The 12,031-nt window shown below is 35.6% G+C and overlaps 1 protein-coding gene across 2 annotated transcripts in view; it reads left to right on the top strand.

Annotated features, from left to right (window-relative positions):
- Positions 1-12,031, top strand: part of LOC125674352 (glutamate receptor ionotropic, kainate 2-like) — a 56,430-nt gene that overhangs the window by 25,724 nt on the left and 18,675 nt on the right. For both annotated transcript variants that reach the window (XM_048911485.2, XM_048911484.2), the window contains exon 2: positions 9,487-9,642. In XM_048911485.2, the coding sequence (XP_048767442.1) occupies positions 9,487-9,642 (156 nt within the window). The remainder of the gene's footprint in view (positions 1-9,486; positions 9,643-12,031) is intronic.

Raw genomic sequence — 12,031 nt, forward strand, 5'->3', positions numbered from 1 at the left:
GAAAAGTATGCCGGCGCGGAGCGTTGCAGTTCATACGCTCATATATTTTCAAAAATTCAATTTATTGTTTATATTTACAGTCTACTTTCCTTTTTGTCGGAATCCCCAGTCGTTAAAATAGACGTACTATATTCATCAAGATTCATGCGCACCAATTGCTAGAAGGCCTTGGAAATATAAATGTAAATGAATCAATGAAACTCACGAACTCGTCATAACTGTAAGTTTTTCCCTCTAAAAGCTACATTGGGTAATTGCTAAGTTGCTACTCAAGGCGTTCCTCTAGGATTTTCCACCTCTGTAATTGAAAACTTAATGAGTCATTTACTAACTACAGGGTATAAGAACGTGGTATTGCTGCTACCGGGGTGTTATACAGCTCTCTGTAGAGGTGTTTCCCCACAATTAGTCGCACTAGAATATTCCACGTGGCACCGATTGGTAATGTCAATTATGTAAGAGTTTCCCCAACACGCCATTTAGAAATAACATTTAGAGGACCCGTCATTTATAATGGCGATGTTGTCACGGTAGAAACCCATGGTGGTTATTACACGTACTTCACTGTTCATTTCTGAAAGGCATGGCGGGAAAAATATCACAAATCGAAAGATCGGGTTTATATTGACTAAGGACAAATCAACGGTATTCGAAGAGGTTTCTCTCTCGCTGCAATACTGTGTGACTATGTACTTAAATGTCCCCACGACGTGCCAAATAACAGGTCCCTACGAAGAAATGGACATATCGATAAAAATGTTAAGATGTCTTCAACATTTGGCTTTAAATTCTGCCTCACACAGTGTTTATAACAATTTCGATTAAAATTCTCACCCTCAATATCTTTATTTTCCTGTTCTCATGTATTTTATATCAGATCAAGTTTCATAATTCTGTATAGATTTATTACAGCATTGCTGCGAAACCGAAATGATTTGAAATAATTTAAATGCTTTCTTTTGGTTTGGTAAACGGGAGATGAAGGTAGCAAACATTGCAGGAAAATATATTAAAAATGCTTTCTTTTGGTTTGGTAAACAGAAGATGAAGGTAGCAAACATACATTCTTAGCGGGTTATACAATTTTGTTCTGCAATAAATGTGACCTTCATTTACTGTTTAACAAACCAAAGAAAGGCATTTCATTATTTGAATATAAATAGTAAGATATAGATATTATTGACCTGTACGTTATTTAAACCTAACAACGACAAGTCTCTTGACCTTGACTACTCTATGTTTGGTAATGAATTCCATATTTGAACGATGGTAGAGGGAAATTGTTCCTTTAAAACGCATAGAATAAAACATCGTAAAATATATGTTAGCGTTATTTATTATACTTATTCAAACAGAAGGTAAGAATAAAACATATTTTCCAACGACTTCAACAATGTCGCGAAGTAGGTCGCGAAGTTCGTGGAATGTACAGTACATATTTACATGCGGACAAACGGAAAAGCCTGTGCTGTAGCATAGAATTTCCCCCGCATAGACTTTCCCGGAAAAACGGGCCCGGGATAGACATTCCCCCCTGAAAGATGGGCCTGGCATAGAATTTCTCCCGAGGAAGAATTAACCCGGGCCCAATTCCCCCCCCCCCTAGGAAAAACCGTCCCAGTATAGAACTTCCCCCTAAAATGACAGTACGCTTTTCTCCCCTTCTTACATTCTAGCTATGTATCCGTTTCCAGTTCTATTAATAGAATTCTCTTGCTTTAATATCTAGACCCAGGAATCCTTATTATTTTGTTAATTTTGAGCAGGATCTTGTGTATCACAATTATCATCTTATGTTTTTGTTGTTGTTTTTTTTGTTGTTCTTTTTGAAAAAAAGGAAATTATTCAAATCGTGTAATGGTATATCAATATTCATTCAGACATCTCAAGTCTTTGCCGTTATTTACTAGTATCTAACATCTGAAATAGTGAAGTGATGTTTTCTTAATTTAGAATTTCGAATTTAAATAAACGGGAAAATTAAATAACTTTTATTTATACAGTGCATCTATTTTACTTTTCAGATATTTTAATTGTATATCTTGTTGGTCGATTTTTTACGAAAAATCCTAATGATATTGGTCATCGTTAAAGTCTTTTGGGAAGCATATTGTATTTACTATATGCAATTCAAAGTTTACAGCGTGTAAACCCAACTTCAACATTTAAAACAATTCCTTTATTTTATGAATATAGTAATATTTAATTAATGAGCGCATATCTATTTCATTAAACTATAACAATTTAACAGCACATATTTTTTTCTTTTAAATTCTGACTTTTTTTAATAACATGTACCTCTTTATAGCAATAATAACACAATAATAACAAATTTCATTGATTATTATCTTCAATTGCATCGATTTGCTTCATTCTATATTTACTCAAAAGCTTCTACATGAGAAGAAAAAAGATTCCGGTCGATGAAATCCGGAGAGAGGAGGGGGGACATTCTATACCAGGGCGGTTTTTCCGCCCAAGGGGAAACACTATACTGACTTTGTACATAAGGGGAAATTATATGCTGGGGCGCTTTTTCCCCCTGGGGGGGATCTATCTCGGGCTCGTTTCTACGGAGGGAAAGTCTATGCGGGGAAAACTCTATGCAACAACACCAGATCTGCATGTTACTGGATTGAAATAAAATGCATCTTCATAACTACAAATGACAAACAATTGATTTTAATAGAAATTAAGCAGAATATATGAAACACCTGGGTTGATTTTTATTGTTTTTCCTTTCGACAGATCATCGAGAGCGCCATCGTCTATTACATGTAAATGTATATATTAATAAAGAAGGAAATACATTTACAGAAAAATGAAACAAATACAAAGCAAAATAAACCTGCGAGTGTATAATGGGAGAACCAGGTCTCATAACACGTGCTTTGTTATATAATGGGAGAACCAGGTCTCATAACACGTGCTTGTTATATAATGGGAAAACCAGGTCTCATAACACGTGCTTGTTATATAATGGGAGAACCAGGTCTCATAACACGTGCTTGTTATATAATGGGAGAACCAGGTCTCATAACACGTGCTTTGTTATATAATGGGAGAACCAGGTCTCATAACACGTGCTTGTTATATAATGGGAAAACCAGGTCTCATAACACGTGCTTGTTATATAATGGGAGAACCAGGTCTCATAACACGTGCTTGTTATACAATGGGAGAACCAGGTTTCATAACACGTGCTTGTTATACAATGGGAGAACCAGGTCTCATAACACGTGCTTGTTATACAATGGGAGAACCAGGTCTCATAACACGTGCTTGTTATACAATGGGAGAACCAGGTCTCATAACACGTGCTTGTTATATAATGGGAAAACCAGGTCTCATAACACGTGCTTGTTATATAATGGGAGAACCAGGTCTCATAACACGTGCTTGTTATATAATGGGAGAACCAGGTCTCATAACACGTGCTTTGTTATATAATGGAAGAACCAGGTCTCATAACACGTGCTTGTTATATAATGGGAAAACCAGGTCTCATAACACGTGCTTGTTATATAATGGGAGAACCAGGTCTCATAACACGTGCTTGTTATACAATGGGAGAACCAGGTTTCATAACACGTGCTTGTTATACAATGGGAGAACCAGGTCTCATAACACGTGCTTGTTATACAATGGGAGAACCAGGTCTCATAACACGTGCTTGTTATATAATGGGAGAACCAGGTCTCATAACACGTGCTTGTTATATAATGGGAGAACCAGGTCTCATAACACGTGCTTGTTATATAATGGGAGAACCAGGTCTCATAACACGTGCTTGTTATACAATGGGAGAACCAGGTCTCATAACACGTGCTTGTTATACAATGGGAGAACCAGGTCTCATAACACGTGCTTGTTATACAATGGGAGAACCAGGTCTCATAACACGTGCTTGTTATACAATAGGAGAACCAGGTCTCATAACACGTGCTTGTTATATAATGGGATAACCAGGTCTCATAACATGAGCTTGTTATATAATGGGAGAACCAGGTCTCATAACACGTGCTTGCTATATAATGAGAGAACCAGGTCTCATAACAACACGTGCTTGTTATATAATGGGAGAATCGGGTCTCATAACACGTGCTTGTTATATAATGAGAGAACCAGGTCTCATAACACGTGCTTGTTATATAATGGGAGAACCAGGTCTCATAACACGTGTTTGTTATATAATGGGAGAACCAGGTCTCATAACACGTGCTTGTTATATAATGGGAGAACCAGGTCTCACAACACGTGCTTTTCATATAATGGGAGAACCAGGTCTCATAACACGTGCTTGTTATATAATGGGAGAACCAGGTCTCATAACACGTGCTTGTTATATAATGGGAGAACCAGGTCTCATAACACGTGCTTGTTATATAATGGGAGAACCAGGTCTCAGAACATGAGCTTGTTATATAATGGGAGAACCAGGTCTCATAACACGTGCTTGCTATATAATGAGAGAACCAGGTCTCATAACAACACGTGCTTGTTATATAATGGGAGAATCGGGTCTCATAACACGTGCTTGTTATATAATGGGAGAACCAGGTCTCATAACATGTGCTTGTTAGTAGCCGGTTGTCTAAAAATCTCGTTCCTATTCTTTGAGTCTCAGCAAGCCTCTTGTATACGAGTTTGAGAGAAATAAAAACCCGGTTACTAAATCAGTGATTATGGAAGCTACTAGTGCAGGTATACTTCGCGAACCTTTATCGTGCATTGGTTGTACTTGTTTGATGATATTGTATATAGCGTTGCTTATCCTACAATGTAGAGAATAGTCTACAATATTTAGTTATTAACTGAGTATGCGGGCAATATACATATATGTTGGATCCGAAAACGGAATGGTGTCCAGCTCGCGGATGGAAGGCAATATTTTGTTTGAGGGTCAAACAAATCATATGTTGTCTGGATCCCAGTTCACAACTGTTTTATCATACATTCGGCATAAATCGAGAAGTGTTAACAATTTAGATTTAGTCATCAATACATGAAAACAAAACAATAAATGACCATATGAATGTTAAAATGAATATGGTACGTTGAAAATTAGAAACATGAACGGAAGTAGCTCGAATAAAGAAAAATAATTTGAATGTTATTAAACACATTATCAGCAGTAAACAATCGCTATGTTTCACCGGTCAATCTAATGCTTCTTATTAACAAAACAAAAATGTGACAAACAAGACACCATGATGTTGGAGCTGTCGAACCCCACTCCACCCCTAAATTTAATAAGAACCAAAAACAACAACAACGCCGATGACTAACAAGAACAAACAATGTGTTTTGATGAATGTTTTAAATAGATAAGGTTATAACACAAAAATGTATAGGGGTGGGTATCCAAAAGGGAGAGTATTATGTGAGTCTGAAGATTTACCTGGAAGTCAGTCAGTATGATACCGTTGGGTTCTCAGATATAATGCTTTTCAACAAATGATGGGTTGGTTAGGAGTTGTGCATGTAATTCCCTATTTCGAGAATATTTCACTTACATGCAGAAACATTATACAAAATTCTAGTTGCACCGTCCAGATGTAAAGATTGTAAATGCATTATTTGTTATCATATACATAGTGGATGTACATACGGCTACTTTTAACGTTCAAATGGAACAACAAACAACATGATCAGCACCTACCACAGATATCATCAAAGCCTGGTATTCCTCTCGTGCGTGAATTATTAAATTAAAATTACAATGATTCTCCTTGCATCGTTCTGGTTTGAGTTCGTGCAGAAATATTCTAACTGACCACCTAATTATTTCAATATGCCTGCCCTCTCTGGAATTAAATAAAGACGATCATTGCTATTCATATTTATTGCAAAAGACGGGTTTTTTTGGTACGTTTCCACCACATTAGGAATTCGTAGGGGGAAAAAACTAGTGTAATTATGATTCGATCAGCAAACTTATTTCTTTCTATTATGTGACACATAAATGTTTTGCCCTCCACATTGTCTCAGAAATTGCTGTGATGAGAACAATAAACATCGAATTATATAATTCCACCACCCACACGGCTCGTCGGAGATCGATCAGACTTCGGCGGTTCTGCAGAGATTTACTTAAAGAGGAATCTCGGTGTCGGAGGAAGCGGGGGATAGACTTTCGGGTTTAAACTTGTGCTTTTGAAATTGGTAAAACATATCGTCATTGACATTCACGGCTAGGTAATTATCTTATGGAGAACAAGTCGGTCTATCTTTTATCTCCCTTTTGCCAGAGAATTGTGTTAGTATCGACAAGAGCAGTTTAGAGTACCGTGATTTTTTTCTACTGTTTCCATCACATCAGCTTGCGACATCTATTGTGCAGAGATAAAGAATTCTGTTTTTATGTTTAAATCTCTTTTGAAGATGATGAGATATACAATAAATTAAACCGTAATAAAAGAAAAATCAGGCTGTAATGAAATGTTGACCAATATCACCATCGATTGATTTTCATAACAAACTACACCTACAATTGCATGTCGGTATATCAGATATACGGGCATTTTAGACTCGTTAGATGTCGCGTGACACATCCTCGTTTGGCGGAAATACAAAAAAACCAACAATCGCCCCATATCTGACACAAAAGCGAGGAAGTCATTAAGTTCCATTATTGTGTAGAATAATCGCATGGAATTTGACAAGTGAAAGTAGACTACTCTTTTGGTCGTGATATCGGTGGTGTAATGGGCTCACAAAATACACAATTGGAAAATAAAAGTCAATTAAGACAAGCAAAATGCGCATTCTTTCTCAGTGTTATACCTGCTATCACATTTACAATGGATGACGACAGATTATTTCAACATCGCTGCCGTGCAGAAAAAAAAAACCCAACTCACAACAATATGCCATTCCGAATAAACTTAATTCTATTCGATTTTTAAATTCAGACTCTTTCATTTGAACATACATTTATCATTCTAGTTGAACAAAGATGAATCGTATCACAGTTGAGCCGACAGGAGCTGACAAATTTCACTGGATTCATCCCTATCATTCTGTCACTCAACTCACTTCGCCACTTTGGAGCATTCCTGAAATTCTCGCTTCTCTACCGCAGACGAACAAGATAACGTTCGGATTTCTTAGTTACACGTAATCGTACATCGGAAGTGATTGAAAAAAATGCATTTAACGTATCAATTACCACTAAAACTGGCCTACGGAAGCCAAATTGGATGGATTGAGAAAAAAAAATCCATTATGATTAAATACAGAAAATCTATAGGGGTTGCGTTCTTCATGGTTTTGTCACTTCCAGTGAAAATGGCAGCTAATTGACGACAATCAAAGAAGTTTTTATTTCGAAATCTAGGTTCGAGTATCAATATTCCCCCAACGTGCTGTGAAGGCCCGGATTTTACGTCATCCGATAACCTTTGACATTACCGGTATATGTACCATATTGGAACATTTTATCTTAATCCATCAGAACTGATGATAGTAAGATTTTTGTGGATTTTCTTATCAAATTTTCTCGTACTTTGAAAGAATTTCATTTTAAACAGTTACAAAAAAATACCATTTAATCCTCGAAGCCTTAACAAGGACAACATCTCCATTTGTTTCCGGATAGAAAATAAAAGACTCAATGTCATCAAAATTGATTCAATTTGCTTTATTGCATTATTAAATGGATAATTCAATGCCTTTTGAGATATTGTAATTTCATTTTGGAACTTAATAAATCACTTTAACATTACAAAAATAAATAAATGAATGAATAAAGCATGTATTTACCAAATGGTCCCCATATGAGTCGTTCATGATTAGATTTTCATGTATACTTGTCTGAAAGGAACGTAAAATGTAAGGGTATTGCGAATCTAATAAGAATTTGGATGCTCTGGCGAAATCTGAAGACAGAATTCGCAAAGATATGCAAGATCAACCGGAAGCTGAACTCTGGACGCCGTTAATTATATTTCCATCAATCATCCCTGTCTTTGACACGGTGGTATCCGAAGTCACCACTCGGAACATCGACAAAATTAATTCATTTACACGAAACATTTCTCACAATTCATCTTCAGGTCTTCATTGGATACCAATGCCGATTGAAAATTGTATTAAGTCTCCGCGAACTAGCATCCGCTTCGAAACCACAACTGGGGACATTGTATGTTCCCGGGTCTGTCCTTCTTTTTCTTCAAATTTAATTAAGGAAGTCTACGTACATGAACATCTGGGACTATGCTAAAGACCCAGTGTTAAGACGATCGTGTAACTGCATAACTGTTCATGTACAGCTGGTAAAGTTTCAATATATAAAGACTAGGTGCAATAGGATTATATGTGTAGTGTAGATTTAATTATTAGTATGCTACATCTCAAATTGAAAAAATAACTTCAACAATAAACTTAAAGGAGGAATAATGCATCGTTAATAATGGCTGACTTCTTCTCTGAAACTTGAATGAAAATATAAATATTAGCAATACTTGTATATTTCTTTGAAATTTAATTTTCTATTTGGGAGGGTTAACTTTAACTGACCTATACTTCATGCGTACGAGTCTAGCAGGGGTTTTAATTTTTTTCGTCAGATTATGCTCCGCTAAAACTACATAATTTTTAACCAAATGAGGTAAATTCGAAACTTTTCAATTTTAGATTATTATTGTACACACCATTCACTTTCCACCAATATAAGATTTCACTGTGTTTTATTCCTCCTTAATATTGATGTTACAGGTTTTCTTGAATGCATTCTTTAAAACAATGTAATTGCTAATCGAACACTGTAAAGAAAAGAATCTTTTATGATGGCAGATTGCGTGTCGTGCAACCCTGCTGGTTATCTTTCTATACGATCGGAAGATAGCTATTTTAAGATTTCAAAGCGAGTTTTTGAAGTGTGCACCTATTTTTATTTTGTCATGACATTGTTATAGGTTTTGAGGGGTATTACTTTGTTCTTTTCCCCAACAAAGGTCAAGAAATGAAAACCGCTTTTCCGCCCATTATCAGCAAATCAATTAGAAATGAATCATGCCTATGTAAATTACGCGTAAATGCTTTTGGTGCTTCTGATTTCTCTTTATAATAGATTTATTGTAAGATATTCGGCATGTGAACGTTTGAGTGCTGATGTCGATAAGTTAAAAAAAATTGTTCAGATTGTGACGATGTTATACCGTGGAATCATTAGAATTCGTGGTGGCTTAATTTTCGTGGAATTCGTGGGTACCCCTCACCCACGAATTTACATCCTCAACGAATATATATATATATATATATATATATATATATATATATATATATATATATATATATATATAATGTATTACAAATATATAAATCCACGAAATTACATCCCCAAGAACCCGTAAAAATTCAGCAATCCACGAAAATTGGCCCCCACGAATTTGAATGATTCTACATTATACAGTCCTTACTCTTTCAGCGTGTTTCTTACTTTTCATTTTACATGCATTTACATCTCATCCATTTTATCTGCAGGAGGTTTATTTGGAAATGAAGAATCCACAACAGAAAACGCATTCAAGTACGCTGTATACAGGATCAAGCACGAGAAGAACCTGCTGGGCGGATCCACGCTTAACTATGACGCACGGCGTCTGCTGGTTGAAGACGCGTTTACATCCTCCTTGGAAAGTAAGTCAAGACCCAGTAACGGGTATTAGAAGGGGTTACGGAGATTTCAAATACCTTTTGATGGAAAAGGCAAAGATAAAATATGTTTTCCTCCATTGTGACCCTTTATATAGCAGAAAGATGTCATTTCGTGTTGCAACCACCTGCCTTTGACAATATTCTGGACCTTCCACCGAAGAGTCATTACCCATTTCAAACATATACACATGTACTGTAACAATAACAATATCTATAACATCTGCGTAAAATGCTAATACACTTTAATAGATCAAGGCAAAGTCAGCTCTTTTTATGTATAAATTCAAAACTCCAAACGCATTTCAAAAATCCACCAAAGTAAATCTACTTGTATTTACATGTACATCACCCGCCAAAGTGTAGATATACGTCCACTATTCACATCATTCATCAACGTATATAGATACACTATTTACATCATCCATCAACGTATAGTTACACTATTTACATCATCCATCAACGTATAGGTACACTATTTACATCATCCATCAACGTATAGATACACTATTTACATCATCCATCAACGTATAGCTACACTATTTACATCATTCATCAACGTGTAGATACACTATTTACATCATCCATCAACGTATAGCTACACTATTTACATCATCCATCAACGTATAACTACACTATTTACATCATCCATCAACGTATAGATACACTATTTACATCATTCATCAACGTATATAGGTACACTATTTACATCATTCATCAACGTGCAGATACACTATTTACATCATCCATCAACGTATAGGTACACTATTTACATCATCCATCAACGTATAGGTACACTATTCACATCATCCATCAACGTATAGGTACACTATTCACATCATCCATCAACGTATAGATACACTATTTACATCATTCATCAACGTATATAGGTACACTATTTACATCATTCATCAACGTGTAGATACACTATTCACATCATCCATCAACGTATAGATACACTATTTACATCATTCATCAACGTATAGGTACACTATTTACATCATCCATCAACGTATAGGTACATTATTTACATCATCCATCAACGTATAGATACACTATTTACATCATTCATCAACGTATAGATACACTATTTACATCATCCATCAACGTATATATACACTATTTACATCATTCATCAACGTATATAGGTACACTATTTACATCATTCATCAACGTGTAGATACACTATTCACATCATCCATCAACGTATAGGTACACTATTTACATCATCCATCAACGTATAGGTACACTATTCACATCATCCATCAACGTATAGGTACACTATTCACATCATCCATCAACGTATAGATACACTATTTACATCATCCATCAACGTATAGATACACTATTTACATCATCCATCAACGTATAGATACACTATTTACATCATCCATCAACGTGTAGGTACACTATTTACATCATCCATCAACGTATAGATACACTATTTACATCATTCATCAACGTATAGATACACTATTTACATCATCCATCAACGTATAGGTACACTATTTACATCATCCATCAACGTATAGATACACTATTTACATCATTCATCAACGTATAGATACACTATTTACATCATCCATCAACGTATAGATACACTATTTACATCATCCATCAACGTATAGCTACACTATTTACATCATCCATCAACGTATAGGTACACTATTCACATCATCCATCAACGTATAGATACACTATTTACATCATTCATCAACGTATAGGTACACTATTTACATCATCCACTGTAATATAGTTGCATGCGTTCATATTATTGTTAAGAGTACTGTAAACATATTCACATTCTCCAACAAAATTAAGCTTAGTGCATTCACCCCATCCATCAAATAAAGGCAAAATATTTACACCATACGCCAAACTAAATTTTAATATACTCACACCATTCAGTATTTGGCAACGCTAGACATATAAAGTTAACGTATATCAACACTGAGTTCTGTAACCACCAAAGTAAAGATGAACGAATTGGTATCATCTACTAAAGGAGCGATAAACGTACTAGTATTCGCGTCATTGACCAGCTTCACCAGCCAGCAAAGTGAAAGTAAACGCATTCACATCATCCACCAAAGTATCTCTATGTAAAGCCACAACAACACAGTCACTTCATCCACACCAGGGTATATAAGATGTGTTACTAACATAACTTCCAAACATTGTGATTTGTCATGTTATGTCACGTGTAATTGCTGTTTTTTTTACTCTGACCTTTCACCTCGCACTACAATTGTCAAAGCAGTCTAAACAATGTAGAGAATGCAATGGAAGAAAGGAGTTCTGCAAGTATATTTGTTATACATGTAGGTTTTCTCCTGGTATCATTCGATACTTTTCCCCCCTAATTTTACAAAAT

Source organism: Ostrea edulis, chromosome 3 (genome assembly GCF_947568905.1).
Source record: "Ostrea edulis chromosome 3, xbOstEdul1.1, whole genome shotgun sequence".
Taxonomy (NCBI): Eukaryota; Metazoa; Mollusca; class Bivalvia; order Ostreida; family Ostreidae; genus Ostrea; species Ostrea edulis.